This window comes from Nyctereutes procyonoides, unplaced genomic scaffold, assembly GCF_905146905.1.
Source record: "Nyctereutes procyonoides isolate TBG_1078 unplaced genomic scaffold, NYPRO_anot_genome, whole genome shotgun sequence".
Classification (NCBI taxonomy): Eukaryota; Metazoa; Chordata; class Mammalia; order Carnivora; family Canidae; genus Nyctereutes; species Nyctereutes procyonoides.
The window spans coordinates 22,845,039-22,872,713 of record NW_026575134.1 but is presented as its reverse complement, the minus strand read 5'-3'; the positions used below and the strand labels follow the sequence as shown (position 1 = coordinate 22,872,713).

At 41.4% G+C, this 27,675-nt stretch overlaps 1 protein-coding gene and 1 long non-coding RNA gene across 2 annotated transcripts in view; one reads left to right on the top strand and one right to left on the bottom strand.

Moving 5' to 3' along the window:
* Window positions 1-691: 691 nt before the first annotated feature.
* LOC129494146 (uncharacterized) lies at window positions 692-3,433 on the bottom strand. Its single transcript, XR_008661303.1, has 2 exons — window positions 3,235-3,433; window positions 692-2,449 (listed from the first exon to the last, which is right to left on the bottom strand). It is a non-coding gene; the product is annotated as an uncharacterized LOC129494146 (long non-coding RNA).
* A 2,791-nt stretch (window positions 3,434-6,224) lies between these two features.
* Window positions 6,225-27,675, top strand: part of SEMA3E (semaphorin 3E) — a 234,984-nt gene continuing 213,533 nt past the window's right edge. The window contains exon 1 of the mRNA XM_055300904.1: window positions 6,225-6,392. Coding sequence (XP_055156879.1) covers window positions 6,278-6,392 — 115 coding nt within the window. The 5' untranslated portion in view covers window positions 6,225-6,277. The remainder of the gene's footprint in view (window positions 6,393-27,675) is intronic.

Below are 27,675 nucleotides of genomic sequence, written 5' to 3'. Positions count from 1 at the left end.
TCCTGATTACCAAGGTAAGAAGACAAAGCTAACAGCCTGCAGAGGCGAGATCTAGTCAACTAAACAGGTCGCTAAAACTTGGGCAGCTGGACACTGTAACCTGAAGTGGAATGAAAGTGTGCTCCGCTACCTGCCACAACCTCAGACGGAGGGCTTTATCTGGCAGGTTCAGTCCCAGAGGCTGTTGTCCACTGAAGCACCAACTACCTTGAGTCTTTATTTCTTTTTAGGATTCATTTATTTATTCATGAGAGACACAGATACACAGGCTGCCCCAATAAATACAATCTTTAAAAAATGAAATGAAATAGGGCAGCCCAGGTGGCTCAGTGGTTTAGCCCCGCCTTCGGCCCAGGGCGTGATCCTGGAGACCCAGGGATCAAGTCCCACATCGGGCTCCCTGCATGGAGCCTGCTTCTCCCTCTGCCTGTGACTCTGCCTCTCTCTTTCTCTCTCTGTGTCTCTCATGAATAAATAAATAAAATCTTAAAAAAAATTAAAAATAAAATGGTGGTTCTGTCACTTACCAGTGTTCCACCTCAGCAAGTTATTTGGCATCTAGTCCCAGATTTTTCTTACAGGTAAATGACAATAAAAACGGTATCTATTGCACGGGGCTATTATTTGGGTTCAACTGGATTTTATAGGAATGTGCCTTACAAGGTGCCTAGCATATATGGGACACAATAAATTAACATTATCATTACATTACATTTTATTATTATTTTTATCCCATTGATGGAATCAGTTTGAAGTGCAGTGTTAGATGTTGCAGACGCTAGTCATACATTACTAACAATTCACCATTGGCGCCAATAACTCACAAATATTCATTCCAACAGACATAAATCAATAAATTACAATATATTAAGGAAGTTTTTTTTTTTTTTTAAGGAAGTTTCTATTACATTTTTTATAGCAACTGGTTGGAGCGAGCTCTGCTTTTTTTTAGGAATTCTCCATAACTCATAAGGAGGACTATAGGGAAGCCTCTCAGGACCTACAAATTAAATATTTTCAAGTTAATGCACAATAATTTTATTTTGCCATAAAGAGCACATGAGAGCCATCACTACACTTTGATTAAAATCAGTTAAAGCTGATACTTGACTTGCCATGTGTTTATTGCTTTTCTTCATGGTCAAGGGCCTAAAACAAAATTAGAATAAGTCAGAAACAAGGAATTCAAAATTTTATAAAATAAAATTTTTGTTTAAATTTTGAAGTTGTTTTGTCTTGTTTTAGAATACCTGGTCAAAATAGCAAAAAAGAAAAGCCACTCCATTGAATTGTTAGCTATCTAAATGATGACATGAGAATGACATCAACCAAACCTCTTCCAGGAAGTGACTGCAATGGGTCCCGCATGGGTCTTATTGATGGGATGGACTCTTTGGACTATTCTTGACAACATACAAAAATAATTTGTCCATTTTTTCTCATCGACTTGAATCACAGAATGTGGGAAACAGCCAATCCAGACTTCTGGGACTCTCGCAGGGTCTGCAGCATAAGGTATCTGCACTGACCAACCAGCAAATGCATCAGCAACGTTGGCCCGTAAAAGCCAGTAGTAATGATGGCAGCAGCTGCAGCCGTGGCAGGCCGTATCAGTGGGACATTTGAGATGCTCCAGATAGCAGGGTTAGCAAGAGTAGAAGGAGGATTAGAGAACCTGAAATGCCATGACCACCCGAAAGAAAATTTACCTTTAGTTCCTAAAAGGATCATCATCATTGCTGTTGTGATACTTTGATGTATTAATGGTTTTAATCATAATGTTCTTAAACCGTAGTACTGACTGTTCACCTATAAATACTGCTTATGACATCATTTTTGTGTACAGAGTTCAGTTGGAAAAGTTAAGGGCATATCCTATTTTATCTAAGAGGGCCATAGGGATTTACTTTATTTCTTAGCCTGCGGTATCCACATCTCTTACTGGCTATATTAGTAAGTTCTTTTTATTTTTTTTTCAAGGGTTTTATTTATTTATTCATGAAAGACAGAGAAGAGGCAGAGACACAGGCAGAGGGAGAAACAGGTGGGGAGCCCGATGTGGGACTCGATCCCAGGACCCCAGGGTCATGACCTGAGCCAAAGGCTGAGGCTCAAGTGCTGAGCCCCCCAGGCGCCCCATATATTAGTTAAGTCCTGCTAAGGTAAACCTTAGTGGCAGAGAGCAAGGAAAGGAGTAGCAGTGCCTCACTGATGCCGTGTTTGTCCTCGAGCACATTTCCCAGAGCGCAGGAGGTGCAGTTTGTGCATCTAGAGGCTGTGCCCTGCTGTGGAGGCCACACAGAGGACACAGCTTTGGTCCCTGTTCACGTGAAGACTGCTGCGGGCCTGGGTAAGCTTCCAGGGCAGCTGTCCCCAGTGTGATGATTCAATAATCCAAGATGCTTCTGTCTTACAGTTTCACCGTTTCAGTGTAAGATCTTCTCCTTTCCTGCAAAAAAAAAAAAAAAAAAGGAGACAGAAGAATTGCATCGGGAGCATCCCACTGCCTCAGCGCAGATGTGGCACATTTACTTGGCGGTCACAAGTTGCCAAATGGCTTCATGTAAGTGCCAAGGGGTTGGGAAACCCAGTCTCTCGCATACACCTCCTATCTTCCTGGGTAGGAAGAAAAGAAAGAAGGGCTATTGCCTGGGGGCATTAGTACTGCCTCCCATAGTACGTGAGATAACTTGAAGCTGTGCAGAGACAAACTTTTACAAATTTTGTTAGGTTTCACGTGTGTTTGAAAAACATAGGCAGCATATCAAGCCCATGAGGTAATGATTTCATTTTATATGAGTTTAAGCTAAATTTTAATTGCAAACACTATGCGATTGTGATAAAAAAAATGATGAGAGCAGCGAACAGATGTCTAATGTTTTAACAACACTGACCTAAAGGAACCATTGTAAAAGTCAAATTTTAGTATGTACGACTTTAGGCAAGCTGGGACTATCAGGTGGGGCCCAGGAATGTGTTCTTTTAGCAAATACCCTGTGTGATTGAGCAGCAGAGTGTCTGGGACCACATACTGGGAAGGATTATTTCAGAGGCCAGTTGCTCTTCTGCTATTAAGTGGAGAACCAGTGACAGGAGCCACCAAGGGGGAGCCTGGAAATTCTGATGAGTACTCCATTTCCCCCACCCTCTCCCTTCCCCCTCACCACCACAGTGTGACCCTAGCAACAAAGGGTTAAGGTTTGGGAATGAAACACTGGGCCTGGCAAGCAATACCTTCAGAATTGGCATTTCCCATAGTGCCTGGGTGGCTGGCTCTGTTTGGCTGGTTAAGCATCTGGCTCTGCTTTGGCTCAGGTTGTGATCTCATGGGTGGTGAGACAGGCCTCTGGGTTGGGGTCCTAGCTCAGTGAGGAGTCTGCTGGAAGATTCACTCTCTGCCCCTCTCCCCACTTGTGTGCACTCTTTTTCTTTTCTCTTTAAAAGAAAGAAGTCTTTTTTAAAAAAATAAAGAACTGCCATTTCCCTTCTTACCTGGCTTTCCGTGTTGTCTAATGCTATTCAAACTGGCAGTTTAGCTCCTCTCAAATTAAAGCTAATAGCACCAACAGATACTGTTGCTAGTCCCAAAGCTCTTCAGTTCACTGAAGCTATTCATTCAGTACTGGTGGCAGGTCAGTCTTGTTATTTAATTTTTTTTTTTCTGTTGCCATGTTTCCAAGGGTACCTAGAAATCTCTTCCAGGAAGAGTGACTTGTCATGATGTTCTTGGTTTGCATGTGATTTACTCTTAAAACCTGTCTTGTTTGTATGATAAATTATGTGGTGACCCTGCTCCTGAGGGTTCTTGTGATTTTATTTCATGATGCAAATGACTGATTTTGGTGTCCGACGCTCTTCATTCCATTGATAGTGGCTAAAAACACATGGGGGCAGCTGAGACTATGGTCATTTATGTTCAGAGTTTTTAATAATTTTGTTTTTTCCTTTCGGCCTCATCTTTAGATCATACACTAGAGAGGAAGATAGGAGGACATACAGAGGAGCTAAAGGGGTGAGCAGTGAGGTTGCTGACCGAAGGATAAACCAAAGCACATTCTGAGAAACCAGAGGAGCTCATTAATCTGGTGTATCCGTCACTGTGCGCTAACCTGACCTGACAGGTGACACGTAACACTGAAGATGAATCTCGCTATCTGGCTTGTACGTACGTAACTGACATGCGTGACATTTATTGTCTCATAGACATTAATGGTATGAATTCCGTATCCTAATGAAATGGCTGTAACGTCTTACACGGCCTCATGTCCCTACTAGAGTTAGAACAGGCACTGCACAATCTTAAGTGGAATTTCAGTTGTTTGAGACGAGCCATATATTTGTAATAAAAGTTATATGCGCTACATTTACTTTTCCTGGAATCCTACCATTAGATAACACATATAAAAGCTGCTATTTACTTTCTAGTTACTTCAATTCTGAAAGAGAGTCAAAGAGGATTCCAAAGGTACAGCATATCACACTTGGAGCAACGTTTAGGTCTGTAGCTCATCAGACTGGCTTTTAAAATATGCAAGTGCCTACAGAGACCACCCCAGGTTAAAAGTCTCTAAATACTTCATGTTACTCTACTGTTAAATAATGTTTAGAGTTTGTTATCTTTTGTAGCCCTTGGAAATCTAATTATTTATAATATCCAGTGACATTTACATTTTACTAAAATATACTCTGCTTGTAATAGAGCATATCATGCCTAGGAAAATGGGTAGATAATGCCTGGCTCTATATTTGCTTATATATAATGCAAAATATCAGTGTAACCTGCATTATCTTTTCATTATAATCATATGATTTTAAACACATACTTCTCAAGAAGTGGCCTTAACAGTACCATTTAAAAACAATAAGGAAAGTTATAGCTGAAATCATTTGTTTGCCATTTAGCTCCCAACCATCAAATCAAATACCTATTCCAGTTTATTGGTAACTTAAAATAGTGACATTCATTTCCATGCCGACGGGCTACAGAGTGTTTGGTTTAGTTTTTGAGATTGATTGAAAGTAGATTGTAAAGTTGACCTACTGTGTTAAGCTTATTTACACAAACATAGTGTCTTGGAAAATAAATTCCGAGAGTGCACAGCAGGAGAATTTCACATCCGGAATCTTCCAGTACCTGCTTTCCCGGGATCTGTCACATAGAGACCCTCCACTTTTCCGTTGGTACCTTACCCAGGAGAAAATCACTTCAAAATGTATTCTTAAACTGGGGCTGAAATTTATGACTTGCTAAAAATAAATAAATAAATAAATAAATAAATAAATAAATAAATAAGCATTTGCTTTTAATTGGTTTGAAGGACTTGCCTAAGTAGAATAATTTTTTAGTACTAACACATTTATGAAACAATCACAGGTGAATTTTTTTTTCAGGCTCTTGAAACGTAGTTTTCTTCCAAGAGGTGAAAATAGCATTTCTAAGATGTATTTTTTTTTCAAAGGTGATCAAGGCGAAAAAAAATACGATTTCCGTGGAAACTGCAAAAAATCAACTTGGGTGCTGGATGGTGACAAATGGATGATTTAGACTGCATTTAGGTAAAGTGAATGATTTAAAAAGGACTAAAATGAATTCAAGGGCTAATCCTGGGGAGTGAGCGTTTAAAAGCCCTCCCCGCCCCGGGCCCCCGCGTCCGCCCCCCGCGTCCACCCCCCCCCCGGGCCCCCCGCGCGGCGCACGTGGGCTCGGCCCCGCCTGAACTTCGCGGGTGCGCACGCCCCCCGCCCCCCCCGCCCCGCCCCCGCCCCCTCGCCCCCGCCCTCCGCGTCCCCGCCCCCCGCGCCCACCACCCCCGCGCCCCCTTGGGCCCCGCCTGAAGTTCGCGGGTGCGCCCCCCGCCCCTCCCCGCGCCCCCTCCCCGCCCCTCCCCGCGCCCCGGGCACGGCCCTTCCGGGCGCCGCTCGGCGGGGGCAGGTGGGGAGCGGCGGGCCGTGGGCGCCCAGCCCCGCGGAGGGCAGCGCGTGTGCTCCGGGGCCGGTTCCGAGGGAAGCGCTTGCGCGAGCGACTCGAGGAGCAGCGAGCCCGGGGCCGCGCGGACGGGACGCGGCCGGCAGCCCCCCATGGCCCCCCGCCCCCCGCCGCCGCCCGCCCGCCCGCAGCCCGGGGGCTCTGCGCCGCGCAGCCCGGCCTGGCGCGTGGCCCGGGGCGGCCGTGCCCCCTGCTGACCGCGCCCGCGCCCCGCACCCCCGCGCCCCCTGCGCCCCCCGTGCGCCCCCTGCGCCCCTGCACCCCCCGCGCACCCTGCACCCCGCCCGCGGCATGGCCCGGGCCGCCAGCCTGCTCACCTGGCTCCTGTGCGGGCACCTCCTGCAGCCGCGGCCGGGAGGACACGCGACCGGCGCCGCGCACCCCCGCCTCCGGCTGTCACAGAAAGGTAGGCGGCCCCCGCGCCCTGCCCCGGACGCCCCAGGCCCGAGCGCCGCCCCGCGCCCGCGGCCCCGCGCACACGGCGGGCGGGAGGAGCGCGCCCCTGCCCCGCGCCCCGGCCCCGCGCCCCGGGACGGCAGGTCCTGCGGGCCGAGACGGAGCCGGTCCCCCGGTCCCCCCTCCGGACCCCCCCGGTCCCCCTGGGACCGCAGGTCCTGCCGCCGGAGAGCCGGTCCCCCCGGTCCCCCCGGTGCCCGCGCCCCGAGACGGCAGGTCCTGCGGACGGAGAGCCCGAGAGCCGGTCCCCTCCCCCCGGTCCCCGCCGCTCCTCGCCCCGGGACGGCAGGTCCCGCCGCGGGAGAGCCGGTCCCCCGGTCCCCCGGTGCCCCCGGTCCTCCCCCCGGTGCCCCAGTGCCCCCGGTCCTCCCCCCAGTGCCCCCGGTCCTCCCCCCGGTCCCCCGGTCCTCCTCCCGGGGCCCCCGGGCCTCCCCCCGGTCCTCCCCCCGGGGCCGCGGCCGGGCGCCGGACAGGTGCAGGGCGCCCCGCGCGGACGGAGCCCGGCAGCCCGAGGGCCGCCGACCACGTGCGCACCTGGACGCCGGGGTGGGGGGGTTGGCGAGCGCCCGGCACCGGGGCAAGGGGCTTGCAGCGCGCTGCCCGCCCTGGGGTGACAGGAGGGGACACGGAGCAAGAGGGCAACCCGCGACCGTCGTCACCCTGGAACCAAAATGACGAGCAACTCACAGAAATTAGGTCTTTAGTTGAACCGGTTATTAGGATTCTTTCATGTCCGGAGAAAAAGATAGGCAGAGTCTATTAGCAGTGCCGGGAAGCTGGTTTATATCGATTAAAGCATTAAGGTACCGTTCACTGGCATCTCTTCTTTTAATGTAAATTCATATTGCTTCACTGAAGATCTGTCAGAAAGTGCGTAAATATTTTATTCTGCAGCCATGTCTTGGAAAGCAGCATTTGGTCATAAATAAGTTATTAAAAGATAGCTTTTGCATCAGGACCAGTAAAAGCCAGTGGGGAATAGGTTTGGGGATTCTTCCTGTAAACAAACAAACAAACAAACAAAACTCACGCGTACAGAGAAAGGGACTGCTGACCTAGAAGTGATTTGGAATAGATTATCCAGACAGAAGTATTTATTATCACCAATCACTGAGACAGACAACAGTTGCAAGAATTCCCTGAGAACCTTGTCTTAATTGTGTGAGCTGTAAAATTGTGCCCATGGTAGAAAGAACAGAAACCTGTGTTTCTGAAGCATAGATGCAGTCTTTACCAGAAAGAAAAACAAAATGGGAAGCCTCACTCATACATGATGGATCATTTTTTGGTTTTGTCGGACAATCATCAGTTGGTTTTGACTATGGAAATTTCTCGTTTTCAGATGAGTTAAAAATCTATGAATACTTTCTTCATTTAAATAGATTTCCTATAGCTCTCTGCAGGAGGTAAGTTTAAGACACACTGACACCAAATTTGTAGGGAGTTTGAAAGAGAGTACATAGCATCAGCACAGATCTTTGGAATTGGGAAGATGCATCGTGGTTTGTATCAAAATGCATATTTCTAAGAAGTCTGATCAAATATATGAAAATGTAAAAATTTGGTAGGATGAGTTATAGACAAAAAGACATGGCAGAAAAAGAACATAATAGATGGACCGTTTTCCTTCTGTAGACAAGGGGATCAGCTGCCAGCTTTGGCCAGCTACCATTCTACCCGGTATTGACCTGTTATACCAAATCATTAGGGTACTTGTTTTCAGTGGTTCCATATTAGGGTATTTTCCAAGATATCTCCTTTTAGTATTTCATGAGAGAGCTTGTGATTTGGTCAGAGCAGCCCAAAACTTCTCTAATGCATCTAAGTGCCATGCACAGTACTGTCATCAGACTTAGCCTTCACTACATCCCTCTTTTCTTCCCATTACATCTCTCCTAAAGATGTTGTGGGTTTATGCGTTGTGTTAAACAATGTGGGAGTAGAACTGCTGGTCTTTGTGTGTACACTGGACTGAAAACTACCACAAAAGATTTCCCTTTGGTTTTTCTAAACCTTTTCATTTAATGGCACTGCCTGAAATGCTGGGTGTCGTGCTTCTATAGAAAGGCAGCGTATAGCTACCTGAAAATAGACTGTTCTCACTTGTGCAAGCTAGCCAGCTAGCAAAGTCAGCCGGGAGATCACACCAGCGATGCAGCCTGACGCAGCAAAGGCCTGCCTGCCGCAGGTGCCTCAGTGAGAGCAGAAGCCCCATCAGCCCGCCATACACTGTCCCTGTTTACGATGTACACTCTGGACTTCAGTGGACTTTTGAGCAGTATCCAAAGACTAGGGAGAAAATATTTCAGAGCACGATCTTTTGCTATCTTAAATGATGCCAGAAATGGTAACATTTTGGTAATGGGTCAAGTTAGTTGATTGATAGTATGAATGAGTACATGGTCCTTCAAAATCAGGAGCATTGGGCAGCCCCGGTGGCTCAGAGGTTTAGCGCCGCCTTCGGGCCAGGGTGTGATCCTGGAGTCCCAGGATCCAGTCCCACATGGGGCTCCCTGCATGGACCCTGCTTCTCCTTCTGCCTGTGTCTCTGCCTTTCTCTCTCTCTGCATGTCTCATGAATAAATAAATAAAATCCTTTAAAAAAATCAGGAGCACTGGATATAAATAATGTAACACCTCTGAACTGCTGCCTAACCCTCAGCAGGTAATCCAGTAGGCTCCCTGGAGGTGGTCTCCTCTGTTATCAAGATGGCACTTGAGACCACAAGCCTAGTGTCTCTTCCCAAAAGGGAAGCAGAAGTTTCAGTGTCAAATACAAAGTTTGAGCTAAATTATATAAAAATACCCATGACTTGCTCTCTTCTCCATCCTTCTCTATGTCTGCAAGTGGCATGTTCTAAAAAGAGAGTTTAAGAGGAGGAGAGACCATTAGAGCTAAAAGGGGAAAAAAGACCTAGAAGAGGAGGACAAGGTAGAAAGCTGGTATCAGATATAGATCATCTTCTTGCTTATTTCTCACTGCCTTCTGTCTGCAGCGGGATAATGCTGAACTCCTCCCTCTTCTGACTGAATATCCGCTCCGTTCCAATGTTAGGCAAATATGCTGAGAGCAAGCCAAGCGGATAAAGCTATGAGATACTTACTCTTGTTGAGGCAATGCATGTATCTTTTAATGTATTTTATAGGTATAAGACAAATTGGGTTAACAGATAAAAAAAAAAAATAGGAAGATGCTGTCCTGCCTTGTAAGACTTTTCAGTCCAGATTTGAGTTGACATTAATGGCACCAGGGAAGTACTTAAGTACAGTTAGGGATTATAGCCAACTTTGGAGCCAGTACCCTACAGAGGATAATGTTGGTATCATTAACTAAAGTTGATACTATTCTACCCAAGTATTTCCTTGAAAAATAGCCATGATCCTTATGACAGAGATGAAGGAAAGCAAGAATAAAGGGAGTAGTGTCGTACTACATTCAGCCACTTCGCCCTGTTGATGGTCTGTTCTCTCTTTACCTCTCACCATCCTGCATTAATGAGGTTACAGGGAAGGCAAAAATACCGTCAGGCAAACTCCTGATAATGGAGTTCAAAGAAAAAAAAATGAGCAAGGCCTCTTGTCAAAGAAGAAATCCCAATGCACATGGGAAACCCCAGAAATTCAGTCAAGGGAGTTTGGCAGATGAGGTAGGTAATCAAAGGCCCAGTAAAGAATGACAATCACAGAAGCCAAGGAGAATGGCTCTGTAATCAGAGGATGTTTGGTGGAGAGATAGTGAAGTAAAGGCATAATTATGGCAGAAGAACGTTCCTAAAATAATGAGACATTATGGATGTAGATTTGAGCACTGAATATCTATCTATCTATATGTATAAAAAGTAGGATAAAGAGTATTAGTCTCTCTGTATTTAGATAAGACCAATGAAGAACAGATTTGTCATAGTTCAGAGAGGTCAGAGAGGTCAGGGTTCAGAGTCCGAGGTCTCTACTCCAGTTCTAGCCCTTCCACTTACACTAATGGTAATTATGCCTCAGTTTCCTTAATTTGAGAATAGGGATAGTAACGGTGGGTGCTCTCCCCGTATATCTTCCTGGCTTTTTGAGAGAATCAAATGAAACAACAAAACTGAAAGTACTTTATAACCTAAAAGTTATTTTATTACTGTTTCCTAAAGACTGACATAAATTGAGAACATTAAAAGGAAACATGTCCTAAAGAGAAAAAATCTTTGAGACTGGCATGAGTTTGGATATCAGTAATGCTAGGATAATGTTAATATAGAAGACAGAAGAAGTTGGTCTTAATTAGCATAAAATGTATGGTTTATCCTGACAGGTGGCATTCACTCCAAATCCCATCTTCCATACCTCTGGCTTCTAGTTATAATAATTTAGAAGATAATCGCATCACCTGTGCATTTTCCAAGATTCATGGCCAATAGTTTTGCTTTAGTAGTGTGTGTAGTATATCAATTAATTACATATATTCACTTTATACCACACCCTTCATATTTTTTCCCCAATTTTCATGAAAGAAAATTGAGATAGAATTGTAGAAGAACGCAGTAAGAACTGAAAGTTTTAAATGATCATCCTGGAAGCTGTGATATTTATTTCATACCCAGAGCAAATAAAAAAAAAAGAGACAGTGACTGAGCCAGTTTTTCCTGACCCAGCTCATAGCTCAGCCAGTCACTCGGTATTATCAATAGTGACATTAGTCACACATCCCTGCGTAGTTAATAAATAAAAACTGGAAAAAAATAAAATAAAAACTGGTCATAAGGCATGATTCATGAAGAAAGTAGTTAAATAGGACCCAGGAGTAAACACAAACCTTCATGCCAGGTCTCCATCAGGGAGAGTCAGTGAGAATTAAGTGGTGGATTTATTAAGAAACAGTTTATATTAAATTAAAAACACTGGGTAAGATGAAAGGAATTCCAGTCTGTTTTGTTGAGTTTAGTTTATTGAGAATATACTTTCTGTAGAGGAAGCCCATGTAAGGATTTTGGATGGTGCTGTCCTTCGTACTTTTATATTTGTTAGAGACAAATACTGCCCACGTGTCACAGAAGTGCATAGGGGTATACTGAAATCCCTGACTGAATAGGAATTATTTCGTCCTTATCTGGATTTTGGGTGTTACACTGGGAAAACTCTTGGCCTTTAGTATAGTGGATAGGATGAGGGCAGGTCAGAACCAGCCAAAGCAGCAAATGGAATTTATAAATGAACTGGGCCAATATTAGACTGAAAAATAATTTAGCTGCATAAAACCATTTCTTATAAGGAGAGTGTCCTGTATATAATATAGAACAATACTTGTTCGTGACTATTAAATATATGCAGTAGTGTTGTCTCCGTAGAATATTCTTTCAAAAATTTATAGCCCTCTTATTACTTTGCTTTCTATGACAGATTTGTCATGTAGCCTGAGGTGATTTCATGGAGGGAGTCTCTCTGGGATGAGATCAACTTGGTGGCCTCAGTTCTATGACCACATGATGAAGAACCAAACATCAAATTGGTCATTGCTGGTGGAAATTACTGTTAGCCATCTACAGATTCGGTTTTATTTCTCCAAAGATATCTACCAGAATCGTTGTTGGGAGTTCTTAGTGGGGGAGCATGCAAAGATTTACTCCTTTATCTTTGTGTGTAACACTCTTCTGTGGTTTAGTAGAGGAATTTAGTCTGCAGGAATCCAGAAATGGCACTTTGCATGCATGCATGCCCCTTTATCCATAGCCACCGTAGTGTTAAAGTGGTCTTGTAAGGTCAGCCTCAGAGACTTGAAAATAAAACAAAAGGAAATCACACCATTAAAACATTTTCCAAAAGGTGCAGAGTAAAGATTTAGATTATTTTCTTAGTTTCAGTAAGCAGGGCTAAATGTTGGTCATAGTCTCTTAGTACAACCTTGGAATACTACATAAACTATACAAAGGACAGTGGTTATTTTAATAGTGATTTTTTCTCAGCATGGTTTTAAATAACATTTGAAGCATAAGAGAAACTATCAATGTCATTAGTTATTTCTTGGACTTAAGCATTATTCTTTGTACTCGTGGTAAGAATGAGAATGACAAGACTGAATATTTTATAGGCTGGATTTGCTGGAGTATGAATGAAAAGGATGTATGAATGCCACATTGGAACCTAGTGTTATGGTCTCTGATATTGACAGAACATTTTCTTGCAAAGAATGTGCTGATTTCAAGGACAGGTGTCTGGAATTGATGGCTTGACCTCAAATATATAGCCCTGGTGATGGCCAAGGCAACTGATGACTCAAGAAATTCTCCACCTCCCTCAGTAATGCCTGATTCAGGGTAGTGCCACTACATGGCTCTATTGCCCTCGTAATGTTGCCTCTGCAAGTATTGAAAAGGGAAAGAGAAACCCATGACTTGCCTCATTTCTGGGGCTTAGAAATGTATCTCCATTTCTCTTGCTGGTGATTAACCCCTCAGCCCTTATTGCTTTCTGTGCAAGGACTTAGCTCATGGCCTCGGCACAGTACACGAAGAAGGATAGTGTGGGCCACATATTACAAAACACTCTCACATTCTGTTTTCATTGGCCTAAAACTCTAGACTTTGGATGAGGCATGCTGGATGTGAATCTTGCCTTTGGCTATACTATCCTGAGGTCCTTATCTTTTCTGATTATGAATTTTCCTATCTGTAAAATGGAGTAATAGGTAATTGCAGTTGCCTAAGGAATTGCACAAGAGAATGCAAATTAGCGTGGCAAATACTTGAGCACAGGAAGCTTCTCAGAGGTTATTCAGTAAATCAGAAGTTCGGAGAGCATTAGTCTATCCTGGTTCCCTTTTTTAATTCTAAAAGCCATCACGAGTTAATGATTAACTTCTAACTTAAAATAAGGGAGAATCCTTAATTGTTTAATTTTTGACTTGAACACAAAGATTTCCGTTCATGAAATCCAGCTCTCGTTGGGGTGGGTGACTGGAAGGAAGAAGGGATATTGGCATCTCTCATGTTTGTTAATCACTGTAGAATTACTATTTTTTGATAGTATAAGGAATGAAATTATCCTTAATTGGAAAGTTGGAACTTAAAGAAAGAGGACAGTTGAAACTTCACCTGATGGCACCTTGGTGACAGCAGACTAAAGCCACAGAACAAACTTAAGTTACTGACAAAGGTCGCTGTAGACCTCACTTTGTAAAGCACTTAGAACTAATATCACTAAGAGCACTTTTAACACCGTCAGAAGTTAAACAAAGGTGTCCTATAGGCAGCTATCAGCCTGGCAGGTATTGCTTGTGCTGAAAGCGAGAGAAAGCTTTCCATTCTCCCTCCTCCTGGACAAACAGGTAAGGCAGCTGGTGGAGGGCCCGATTCCTGACCTCTTGGAGGTGTTCAGTAATGCTCATTGAGTGGGTTATAAAGAAAACAAAATGATGCAGAGCCGTGTTTTTAAAAGGAGAGTCTGATGGGGGGTGGGGTGAGGAGTACCAAGGAAACGAAAGAATCCTGAAGAACTCTATGACTCCGTTGGTAAGACCTGCATTAGGAGAAGGCCAGGGCTCTCTCTCCCTGTTGCCCTCCATTCCTCCCAGGGCTGAACTGTAGGGAAGCAGCAGAGCCTCCAGGCATCCTCCAGATGTGTTAGCCAGATTTGTGCATTTATTATCAAATCGTGGTGGTGGTGGTGTGATGGTGATGGTGGTTCTCCTCCTCCTCCTCCTCCTCCTCCTCCTCTCTCCTTCTTCGTCTTTGTCGTTGTCTTCTTCTTCTTCTTCTTCCTTTTCTTCTCAGTTTACCTTTTGCTGCATTTGTCTTTCCTGGATGATCACTACACACTCCTCCCATTTTTTCTCTTATCAGTTCATTCTTTGATCACCCCCACTGTGTTGCTGTCACCCCTCCCCTTCTTTTCCTCCTCCTCTGCCTTTTTTCAAAGATAGATTATTTTTACTTCTCTCCTATCTTAGGCTAAAAATGAATAAAAACATTCTTAGTGAATGGTGTATATCTACTGGTCCTCAATTTACCTTCAATATTTGTTTCATTTTTGTGATCTAATTCAATGAAGAGAAAGGCAGCATCTTTGAATTATAGAAAGTTTAATTACACTCATTAGGCATTCAGAACTTGTTGAAATTCATGACATAGGAAACAATAAAATATGAAGACAAACAGCTTACTAGCCACCTGGAAAACGTGTCCTCTTTGTCTAGCCTGTCTTTCTAGTGGGCAACTGATGCTGCCAAGGCCCCTTGTGACTGTGCCTGTGGGGCTGGACTGGGAAGGAATCATGGCATTCAACAGGAGGGGATATGCCTGCCTTCTGCTCTCTGGCTACCCTTGGGTTAAGTGTAAGCTAGAATATTCTTTATATAAGCCTATCTATTTCTAGGCTATTTGGGTTCCTTTTCTCTGAGTTATAAGTTTTAATTCATTGAAACCAGAATAGAAAGAGGGTTTTTGTTCCCAGGATAGAGCAGAGGAGCAGCACCCCTATGGATAAGTCTCGGTGGTGATGTCAGGTAGCCAGACTAACTCCAGAACCAGAAAAGAACAGCAGCAAAGAAAATGAGGATGAATGAGGGGGAGAGTAGAGGTCAGCTAGGGACACTGAGCTTTTCCTTTCTGACCAGTTCCCTCCCAGGAGATGATGGAAAATGAGGAGGGCTTTAAATTCAAAGCTCAAGATTCACTGTGAAACTAAAGCCAAAGAGGAAATGTGCTGACAGCGTTGCATATGGCCATTCATGCCTCCTGACTGCTTTTTTCCTAACCCTGAGTCCAAAAGTTTATTATGGACCATGTGATTTCTAAGATCCTTTCCAATTCTAGAATTGTAGAACTCTTTTCCTCCCCTTCCTAGACCTCCCAGTGTGTATAATTTCTCCACAATACTTTCTAAAATTTTTATTAGGAAACAGTATGTTCTAGTGGAAAGAGTAAGGATGGACTCACAATTTTGAAATCCTGGGTTTGAACCTACAGTACATATATCCAATTTGATGCCACGTTATTCTTGCTAAATCATTGAACTTCTGAGGCTTACTTTTCCCGCAATTACAAAGGACTAATGCACACTGTCTATCTCATAAGATTATTGTAGGAAACTTAAATGTATCATAGAAAGGTGTATTGTGTTGTAATGGCTTATAATATTCCCTAGCTTTTGTAATTGCCTTTAAACATTTTAAGATTTTTGAGAAGAGTAATTTTATTTTGTTAATTAGTTTATTTTGGGGGTAAGACTTGTGAATAGAATAAAATGACATACTCAGATCATTCTTAAAGCCAGTAATTAAAGTGTTTAGTATGTATTGAATAAAAACAAAACTAACTTTTTATTGTTTTTGTTGGCTTCTCTGTTGTCAGAGAGACAAAATTATAAAGGCTTGCTTAGCTTTTTTAAGAGGTAGAGCTGATGCTGAAAAATTCACCTGACAGAAGGCTCAGTTGAATTTCGATGAATTTACTTGGGATTTCCTTTTGTTCCTTTTCTGAACTAGAGTCCCAGAGGAGATAGGCCCTGGGGTGCTATGCAGAGTGTCAGAGACTGGCAACATCAGCCACCCCTGGGAGCTTCTGCATCAATAATTCTGGTGCATCAGAAGCTGTGTTTTAACAAGCCCTTACGGGTGACTCAGTGCACACTCCGCTGGAGTGGGAGAAACCCTTGGTGGCCCAGGTGGGATGACCTACAAGGGAGCCTCACTTTCACATTACTTTTTCATTGTTTTTTTTCCCGTTAGGTCCATCACCTATGTGAAAGGTGTCATTTATTCAAATTTCCAAATCACACCCCTGGTCCTGGTAAATATACTTAAATTCATAAGTATGTTATACCACTCTCTATTTTTTTTACTATATATATAATATATATAAAATATAAATTAAATCTGTTGTGAATGATTATTGATGATATAAATTGTGACGCATCATGGTATCATTGAATTCAGATGAGAAAAACATCTAATACTAGTGAACTGTAGAAAAGCATTTTGTAAGATTCCAGAATTCCAGAACTCCATCCCTCAAGGAAACGTTTTCTTGGGCTAAAGATATTTGATCCACTTCATTTTTTTGTTATATTTCCTGATCTTTCCCCTCAGGGATTCAGAAGCTTCTGTATCTTTCTAAGAAATATTCATTCAGTCATTCATGTATTTGATGACTACCTGTTGAGCTCCTTCCAAGCTTCAGATATTGACTGTCATGCTACGGATTTCAGAATAAAAAAACACAGTTTTGTAATGTGATGCATTTCCTGGTTGGGATCCTGGAACCACAATAGTTAAAAACTTAAGGAAATTGAATAAAGTGTGAGTTTTAGTTAATAATAACAGATCAGTATTGGTTTATTAATTGTGGCAAGTGTACCATACTAATGTAAGCTGTTAATGGGGGAAATTGGGTGTAGGTATACGGGAATTCTCTGCACTATTTTTACAACTTTTCTGTATACCTGAAACTATTCTAAAATACGAAGTTTATTAAAACACACGCACACACATACACACACACAGCCCCTCTCTTCAAACATTATTCCTGAGAATCTTAAGGGTCACTTTTAAGAAGAGACAAGTCATGATGGAGCAGGATTTTTTTTCTACTGAAAGTTAACACAAAAAAACTTATGGAAGGCTGGGGTTGGAAGAAGGAACCAGAGCACAGTCTTGGAGAAATAAGTAAGAGGAGTCTGGGCAAGAAACAAGGAACATATCATCTATGTCTGATCCTGTCTTGCCAACATTCCTGCTGCCCTCCCACCACCATCCCATTGCATATGATGTGCTGTGTCCTCCTAGAAACCCGGTTACCCTTGGATATCTGAGTTCTGTGTTCATAGCTTTCCCACACACAATGCTCTGTGTTCATACTCAATTAAATTGCTCCTATTTCTCTACGACTTTAAGCAGTTCTCACTCTTAGCATGAGGAAGAGAATTAATAGAAACTCACAAGTAAATTTTGAAAATTTTAAAGGCAAATTTATTATTCTATTGTTTGAATCCTTGAAAGCTAGTATACTTTGGATATTTAATAAACTTATTTCATCATTTGCATTTAATGTATAGAATGTAATTGTTATGTTTACTCACATTAATGTTGCCAACCTGACTTCTTTTGTTGGATGCCACATCTGTATAGGTTCCTAAGACAGATGGCACACAGTAAGATGGTAGGGCTTGACAGGGAGCATTCAGAAGTCAGGACAGTGGATGAGAATACTTCTCCTCTGCCTCTGCTCCAAAACATCAGGCCCTACTTTGGCTTCAGGTCTTCTGTTTTGAAAACTTTGAAGAGAAATCCAGAACTGCTTTAAAATTTTTCAGGAAATATCTGTATATTATTGGAAGGCAGAGTTTAAGGCTTTGCAGAGTGTGGTTGGAATTCATCTGGGCCATTACATGATCGATGTCACATTTCAAGCATCTTTTCTTCCCATTTGCTTCAGTCATGATCTCCAGTGTCCAGTGTAGCATCGCATTCATTTCTAGAATGATGACCTATGAAGAGAGATGGAGAACGAATGCATGAAATCAGCAACAAAGCAGAAAACAAAGGCAAGATTATAAAAGGGTAGTAACTTACTCAACACCTTTGTTTCTGAAGAATATTCTAAATGAACAAAAGCAAGAATGTTTGCTTTGTTTTTCTCACTTTACTCCCGTGCAAAGGTTGGTTTATGAATAATTTGACTATGTGGCCTTTGTTTTGTGGATTTATTGGTTTAAAAGCATGGCTGTAGGCAATAATATAGTGAGAAAAATAAACAATATTTACAAGTTTTATAGTTAAAGTTAGCATATGCAAGGTACTTTCAATTTATTTCCCAATCCAAGTTAATTGAGAAAGAACCAATAAAAATTTTATCTTATTAAGATTTTATCTAACAAAAATTGACAGTGCATTTTGAAATCGTGGTATCCTTGAGGTTTTGTTTTGTTTAGCACCATACTAATTACTCAAATATAACACACCTAATCTGTAAGAAGAAATTGATGGACAGAAACAGAAAGGTTAAAAGTGAAGTTAATTAAGGAGAAAGCACACATTTGTCACTGTCCCTTTCTCTTGTAAGGAGTAAATAAATATAGAAACAGGAAGCAACTGATTATTTTTAGAAACTAAAGTCAGATTGTCAAAATAAATATATAGGAGGTAGGATCATTTTGAGCAAGGTAAAATAATATATTTTTAAAAGAAAATGTGGCAAGTAAAGGAAAATAAAAGTGATTTCTTTTGAAATAACTCTTATCATTACTGATGAAACTGATAGAGCTTATTTTTTCTTATCAAAAGAAAAAAAGGAAGGAGAAACTTCAAGTTTGACATTATCACAATGCATGAATGTTATACATATTTCTGTTCAGATGAATGATAATCTGACAGATACTTTATAATTGCTTAGAACGGGTACTAGAATATTGAGCTTGCTGACAATTTAAGGGTCTGCTTAAACTTGAGTTAACCATATGGTATATTCTTAGAATAGCCATACAACCCATGTTTAAAATTTAAACAGAAAAATATCTTTTTTCAAAGTCAAATGTTATCATTTTAGTTGATGTACTCAGTTATCCATATAATTGCACCTTTTGCTAGTAAGGGAACACAAAATATTTCCTTGTAATTTGTCCAGAATGAAGACAAAGAGAATCTAGGACCGTGAAATATCAGAATGGATATTATGAGCCACCCCAAAATATCAATTACTATATTGTTACAATTATGAGAAGTTAATATGTTTAAACTTCAACACATTAATATGCTTTGATTTTCTAGTAATTCCCCAAAGCAAAATTCCCTTGTAACATTTAGGTAACCACAGGAAGAAGAAAAATATTGTAGTTAAGTCAATTATGCTTATAATTAAAAGAATGTAATTATATCTTTGTCATTATATTTCTCAGAAATAAGATAAAAGTTATGTACTGGGCACTGCTTTTGACAGATTTTTTGCCAAATGTTTTTTACTTGCTCCAAAATGTGTATGCCCAAAGTGAAGTCTGATGTATTTTAAGACTGTAAAAGAATTTTTTATATCTGGAGAACAAAAAGGAAAGTCTCAAGACTTAAAAATCAATAAGATTAGACAAGAATTAGAATGAAAGATTAGGAAATTAATAATAATGAGAAAATCTGCATGCAAATAAAGTAGTAGAAACACATGAGATGCCTTTTATAATATTGGTCTCAAGGGAATTAAAATGCATAGAATACTAGGATTTTGTGTGCAGTTGTATTTTAGAATACATAATGTTGTTGACTAGGCATTTCCACACCTATATGGGTGAGCTTAACAGGAACTTAGAATGTCATTTGTCCAGTGAGTCTGCTCATACATACCCACGGCCTAGTTAGAACAGACCTTGATATTACTTTATTTTTCAATGTCCAGAATGCTGGTAATAGGATGAAATGTATACCAAACGGATCCCTGGTAAGTTTTGCTGTCTTGGAATAAAACTCTTGCTAGCACAGGCACTGCTGGAGGCAGTGCTGCCCCTATAAAAACTTGGGGAATAATGCAGTTCTGTCCCCCCAGTTCCAGTGCATTTTACTTCTAAGGTTCCCCAGCCAGGCTCCAAGTTTCCACTCACACTGCTAGCCACCGCAAGTTCCCTTTGTCTTCATTGACTATTTTTTTCCTCTTAACAAATAGGCCCAGCTGCTACTGCAGCCGGTTGCCCACACTCCCCCATACTGCTCTGCCTGAGGATGGCAGCCAGAGCAAAGAATAACAGCTGGGATTGGCTTACTTTGGCATCTAAATAATTTTGGGTGGGTCCATTCCTAACTTTATTATTTCATTTAATTTGTATAATCTTTCCTTCTGCTGAACTTTAAAAAAAAAAAGGAGGTACATAATATTTTTCCGAAATGCTCTCTTCATCTGGCTGTGACTCTCCTACCTGGCTGCTCCGGACAAATTGGTTCATTCTGCACACTGTTAGTTTTTCCACTTTGAAGCACCGTTTGGAAAACAAACGTTACAGAAACAAATTTATTCATGTGATACTGGACACATTATGTAACCTTTTTCTGACTCAATAGATGAAAAATAAATATCACCTATGTCACTGATTGTGATTAGGATTAAATGAAAGAGCATTTGAATTCATTTAGAAGAGTGCCCGATGCACGGTAAATGCCAAGTAAGCATTGGATAGGAGAGTCAAAGGAGACTCTGAGGGGCAGGGAAGGAACAGGGGAGAGCACTGGGGAGCAAGGGTGGAGTGAGAGGAGAGAGGGTGAGGAGGAGAAGGGAGGAACAAGTACTGATGAAATACAGGAAGTATGCTTATGCAGTTAAGACCAATGTTGCACACATAGGACTTTTTTTTTTTTTTAAGACTTATTATTTGAGAGAGAGAGCGTGCACGGGCACATGAAATAGTGGGGAGGGGCAGAGGGAGGGAATCTCCAGAGGCTCCTCACCGAGCGCAGAGCCTGGTGCAGGGCCGCATCTCACAACCCTGAGATCATGGCCTGAGCAGAAACCAAGAGTCAGGCACTCAACCCACTGAGCCACCCAGGCGCCCCACACGTAGGATTTCATATATCTTATTCCACTCAAAATGAAAATCAACACTTAGAAAAAGACTGAAGTTTAGAAAAGCTGATAGAATTTTACTTGAATCACAGAATTTTCTTAAAGATAGGAATTTTAGTGATTTAATCACATCCATGGCATCCGGACAGGTAGTCAGACATGATCATCACTTTGAATTTGTACACTCTCATGGAAAGGGAATTCACTACCTGATAAGGAAGTCCATTCCATTTTTTAAATCTTTATTTTTATTTTAAGAAATCTCAACATCCAGGCGCCTTGGGTGGGTCAGTCAGTTAAGCGTCTGCGTTCAGCCCAGGTCATGGTCCCAGGGTCCTGGGATATAGTCCCGCATCAGGCTCCCTGCTCAACAAGGAGTCCGCCTCTCCCTCTCCCCCTCCCCTCTGCTCACGCTCTCTTTCGCACGTGTGTGCTCTCTCTCAATAAGTTAGATCTTAAAAAATAAAAGAACTCTCAACATCCAACATGGGGCTTGAACTCACGAGATCAAGAGTCACATGCTCTACCAACTGAGCCAGCCAGGCACCACAAGTCCATTCCATTTTTGAATGTTGTAAGGAGGAGAAAGTATTTGCATAACTAATCCCAAATCTGACTTCCTGGATCTTCCACTTTTTAGTTGGAGTTCTTTCCTCTCCTGCCATAAAGTTGTAAGTCATGGCAGATCTCCAAATGCTTAAAGAGAGTTATCCTGACCTTTTGTGGTGGTTGGTAAACATTCCTCACGCTGGGGTTATCCTGCCTGAGGTGTCAGGGTTCCCAGCATGCTCCTCTTTGTTAAGGCCTCACTTAAAATGGAGCGCCACGATCAATAAATACTCAAGAGACGCCTGCCTTGTTCACAGGAGAGTGGTGCTGTTAACTGGCGACTCCTATTTATTAAAGCCACCTGAGTTGACAGCAGCTTGTTTGGCAAATATGCCAGCCTATTGGTTTATGTTGAGATTGCTGTCAGGTTTTCCACATGGACTCTAAGCCAGCGCTTTCCTTTATTTCACACGTGGGCTTTATTTGTTGAAGTCAGGAAAACCCTCTCCTACTCTCTCTAGTGTAGAATGTGAACCACAAGCAATGCAACACCGTGTGGTGTCCTGAAAAGGACGTGAGCTCTAGAGTGTGACATTCCTAAATTTAAAGACTGTTTCTGCTATTGTGTTTAATTTTTCTTAACATCAGATTTTACGTTCATTATCTTTCGGAAACTATCTAGTTAGAACTGGCAGAACTTCTATTCATTATAGAAATTCTTGTTTTTGTTTTAAATTTGAAATACATATTGTATAGGCTTTCTCTAGAATGTCAGTGTTTGGAAGAAGTTTAACATACATTCAAGACGATTTTTAAATTAGCATATATATTATGTATTAGCATATATAAAATATATGCTTTGGCTTTCAGGGAAGATGTAGACCAATAAATATCACTGCTGATTTTTTTCATAAACATTGCTGAGATAATTTGTATAATTATAGTTACGGAAAGGTTAATTTGAAATGCTTCAATATGAAGAAATAAAACAACGTTTCTTCACAGCTAAAATAAAAAGGAGACTTTTTAAATGTCTGAACAATTTTTATTTAAAAAGAATCTGGAATGGTCACCCCAACAGAATGGCAGAATTAAAATACCACCATAGCTGTGACTGCTTGATTTTGTAACTTTAATCTGCTGTCATTTTGTAGATTTGCCAGTCTCTCTGGGTATTTGTAGAAAGTACTGGGATCTTAAAAAATGAAGCATATGATTTTCCAGAAAATTTTGTTTCATTAACTCCTTGTAAGTCAACTAGTAAGCTCTAGAAAAATAATTCACTGAAGATTTTATATGTTAAAGGTATGTGTCACTAAAATTAATTTTTTAATGTTTTTTTAACCAAACTTCCTTGTGGTCTCTGTTCTGCTCTTGTTATGGGATTAACTCCATCAAGTGCTCTTTTCCTATATTACCAGTCTATGAGCTACTTACAGTTTCTTGGAATTTTGAATGTAGAAGAATGACTCTAATAATAGTATTGAGTCAGGTGGTCAAGTCCGAAAACACTACACATCCACTGCTTCTTGAGTCAGTTTCTATCTTTCTGGTCCCACTAATGCATTAATGGTCCATCTGCTTTATTACAAAGCCTCCTGACTAATACTTTCCCGCCAATCCAATTAACTCATCATACTACAGAGTGATCATTAAAAATGCAAATCTCACTCACTTCATTCCCCCAAAACAAATCTTTAATGGAAGAATATGCATGGCTTTTTAGAGAAAATGCATACTTCTTGGCATGGTACACTAGGCTTCTCATGACCTGAGCCCTGTTTACTTTGTTTTTTTTTAAAGATTTTTTTTATTTACTCATGAGAAACGCAGAGAGAGAGAGGGAGAGAGAGGCAGAGACACAGGCAGAGGGAGAAGCAGACTCCACGCAGGGAGCCCGATGTGGGACTGGATCCCTGATCTCCAGGATCACGCCCTGGGCTGGAGGCGGCGCTAAACCGCTGAGCCCCCCCAGGCTGCCCGTGCCCTGTTTACTTTGACCCTTCTTCCTTGTTCTGTATCTTTTTCTGAGTTCCAATCTCCAGTGATTCTGAACTCCATGACATTATGGGCCTCTGTCAAGCCTCTTCTTGCCGCCAAGCTTTTGTACTTTGCCTCTGCTTCCTAGAATGGTCTTTTCCTTCGTTTCCATCCTCCCCTCCTCTTCTGCTTACTGGTAATGTCTGCTCATTTTTTAGGACTTGGATGAGACATACGTCTTTGCCATCAGCCGTCACAGCAGTCCATGCATACTTTATAACAGTCATCTACGTTATGTTACAGTTGTCTATTCATATGTTAAATCCACAAGGATTAACTATATCACAAGTATATACCTTAGTACCTAGCAAAGAGTAAGAACTCAATAAATAAATAAATAAATGAAATAAATAAATAAATAAATAAATAAATAAATAAATAAATAAATGGATGAATGTGTTGTGTTATGGCCAACTGACCATTTCTGGGTGTTCATTCTGAACAACAAACGTGGAAAAAGCAATACTTATTGGCACAAAAGAATCTTTTTCTAACTTAGGAGAGCCATAAATAGTCTGTTCACAGATAATTCCAAAATTATTCATAAATACGTTACCCATAAGCCTAATCATTTTTATATTGATAGTATTTTTTTTAGTGTTGTGAAAGAATACTTTTTAAGCACTACTCTACTTTGTATAAATTCCAGATCAGCATCTTTGGTAACATCTAGAATATGAAACAGCCTTTTAAAAAGCCCATCAAGCAGTGATTTACTATTTCCTCCTTCATAAAATCACTTAGTTACCAATGTATCCAAATTATAAATTCTGGTAGAGGAAATGGAAGCTCTTTATATTCTGTGACACAGTTATGGAAAAATATTTGGTGGGGTTGGTTTCATTCCTTTATGGTTAACCTCCTTAGGGCATTCATTAGCCCTCATATATGAATGGAAATTGGTCATTCTCAAAGGAGGATTATACATAAATACTACTGCAAAATGGGGATTGTATAGGAACATAAAACATTAAAAATAAAAGTGCTGGAAAAGAATTTGACTACAAAAATACTTAAAATTATGTTAAGATTTGTTTTAGACTTTATATTTTTATTTAAAATAATAACTCAACATATATTTTAGAATTTTAACCAAATTAATTATTAAAACAGTATGAATTGGAATCTTTGAAGAATATTTCTTGGCAGTTGTGGGATCTAATCTGGGACTTGAGGGCTGGGTAGGCCTTCAATAAAGGGAGAGCAAGGAAGAGGGCATTGCAGGCTAATGCACAAAATCAAGACTGGTAAGGAAATTGTAGTGGATTTTTAGGAGAAAGCTGAACTTTCGAAAAAGCAGGATACATTGAATAAGTATACAGGGGACAGTTTGCTAAGTACATCCTTTTTATTAGAAGATATTGAAGTGTGATAGATTGTGATTTTTGTAAAAAATAAAATTTCAAATGTAATTCCTTTTCCTATTCTGGCAAAATGTCCCATCTCGGACCTAGTTATCTCTAATAGGAGGTATGTGGTATTTCTACTGGCTCTATAAGGTACTTAAACCCTGTTTTTGGCATTTCCTACTTTTTGGTACTTTTCTTATGTAAAAAAGGTCATAACATGAATGCTAATTGTCCTAGCTACCTAGATCAATTTTTGTAATAATCCATGTATTTTGAGTTTATCATGATGCCATTGTTTGAGACGCTTTTCTCTTTGCTCGCAGTCTACTTCACTTGTCAAAAGATTAAGGAAACAGACTCGCACATAATTCACAGCAGCTATTTACCCCCAACTGTATGTAATTATTGAAAAAACAAAAGCAGAGATTTGGGAGAAACCCCAACAGGTACCTATCTAGTTCATGGTCTAATCTGTTCAAGGGCAGAGATGGGACCTGCCACAACACAGGTACTTACTGAAGACGTGGTTTTCTTTTCTTAATCAACTTAATCCATTTTACTACCTCTAGGCAGGATTGTTTAAGATCTTCCCTGATGAAAAAATTCCATTTAATGAATAAAGCTTTCAGGAGAGAGATTCTACAACAGCTCTTAGAATTTAAGAAAACTCAATGTTTTAGAAAGCTGATAGAAAACAATTCTTTATTATATCTCAGGGAGCTCACCCAGGCTTCTTCCATTTAAGACCATTCTCTCTAGTGTTCGTTTCTCACTTAAGACAGTAAAATTGCCTTATAGTTGCTATAATCTGCCTTCTGGTGGGAAGGTGTGGGTGTCTGTGTGCAAACCTCTCTCCTCAGCGGTGAAAACAATGATGGAGATATACAAAGTGTGCCGATTAATAACGTTAGTCTTTTTATGACCTGAGAAGTTTCATGTAGTTTTAACCTATAAACTGCCTTTCCTTAAAAATAGAACTACTCTTCCCCTGCCAACTTCTAGGAGCCCCCACTTACATCCATGTGGTGATTGCCCACATTATGGTACAACCCACCTGAGCCTGTTTTGTTTTGTTTTTTTTTCCCTCTGAGCCATAGTCCAAGCTCTTAAATTTTCTGTAAATTTTTGTCATCATTTTTTATTCTCTCTCCAGGCCCCTCATGCTACGCTATGTGCCAAGTAGGGAGTAGAAAAACAATGTGATATGAACTGAACGCTATCTCTAACATAATGTGTACGAACATTTTAGGACAGTTTAGGGGAATCAAATCTCAAAATAAGGGTAACAGAAGTGGTAATTTCAGGTTACCTGTAGATATAAAAAGTAATAGGTGCCACAGAAACCCTTACAACAGTGTGGGGCAGAGAAAGTGCTCAGTTAATATCAGCTGTTGTTGTTTGCTGTGATGAGGGTAGCACTGGTGGTGGTGTCTGGGTACATCACAGCAGGATCTGTACCTTACTTGTTTTTATCTTCTTTTTTTTTTAATTTTTTTAATTTATTTATTTATGATAGTCACACAGAGAGAGAGAGAAAGAGAGAGGCAGAGACACAGGCAGAGAGAGAAGCAGGCTCCATGCACTGGGAGCCCGATGTGGGATTCGATCCCGGGTCTCCAGGATCGCGCCCTGGGCCAAAGGCAGGCGCCAAACCGCTGCACCACCCAGGGATCCCTTGTTTTTATCTTCTGCAGGGAATATCGTGCTTTGTTCTACTCATAGGCATGTTCAGTACATGTATGCATACATGGATCCAATAAGCAGGGATTGATTCAACCAAAAAATTCTTTATGTAAGAATAATTGATAGAAGTTACTTAAGCATTTAAATTGTTGTGAAGTACTATTTGAGCTGCTTATTAATCTTTTAATTCTTCATTGGTACCTGATAGAATTGCACATCCCCTCTTCCCCTCGGAAGTTAGCATGGCATTGTGATTTGCTTTGGCCAATTAAATGAGGCCAGAATCGACACATGCCACTTTTGTCCAGAACTGGGATCCAGGAGACCGAGAGTGTGATTTGTCACATTTCCTCTTCCTGCTCAGCAGTCCCAAATGCACCTGCCAAGATGGAGCCTCGGTTACCTGGGTGTCAGAGTTCTTTGCTAAGCCCAGTCCCACTTGAAAACCTGCCTTGGGGGGCAGCCCGGGTGGCTCAGTGGTTTAGCGCTGCCTTCAGCCCAGAGCGTGATCCTGGAGACCCGGGATTGAGTCCCACGTCGGGCTCCCTGCATGGGGCCTGCTTCTCCCTCTGCCTGGGTCTCTGCCCCCCCCCCCTCATGAATGAATAAATAAATAAATAAAATCTTTAAAAAAATAAAACCTGCCTTGGGTATGTAAACTGAGTCTGAGATTTCCAGCATTGCTGTCTATTGCAGAGTAACCTGCCCTTTCTTGACTGAAGATTGGCAACACATTTATTTGTGAAGGAAACATTTTTTGCTACTAGACATGACTAAGCAAACTATTTTCTCCACACACACATAAATTACCTTCAGGTGTCACTCCCCATAACTGATTGTGCCGGGCCAACTTTCTCTACACTAAATGTGGTGAAATTCTTTCCTTACAAGGAAGAAACACAGCATCTGTTGTATTTGCACAGGAAAACTGCTTCTGGCTGGCTGTCCACAGTGCTGAATTGGAAGCAAGATCTGGCTGCCTGTGTATCTCGAACGTTAGCACTTGGCAGCAATGCGAGCAGCTAGCTTACCTGCGTCCCTGTATCTCACACTCCCTCTCCTGTTGTCCGGTGCAGTGCAAGGTACAGAATGTAGTGAC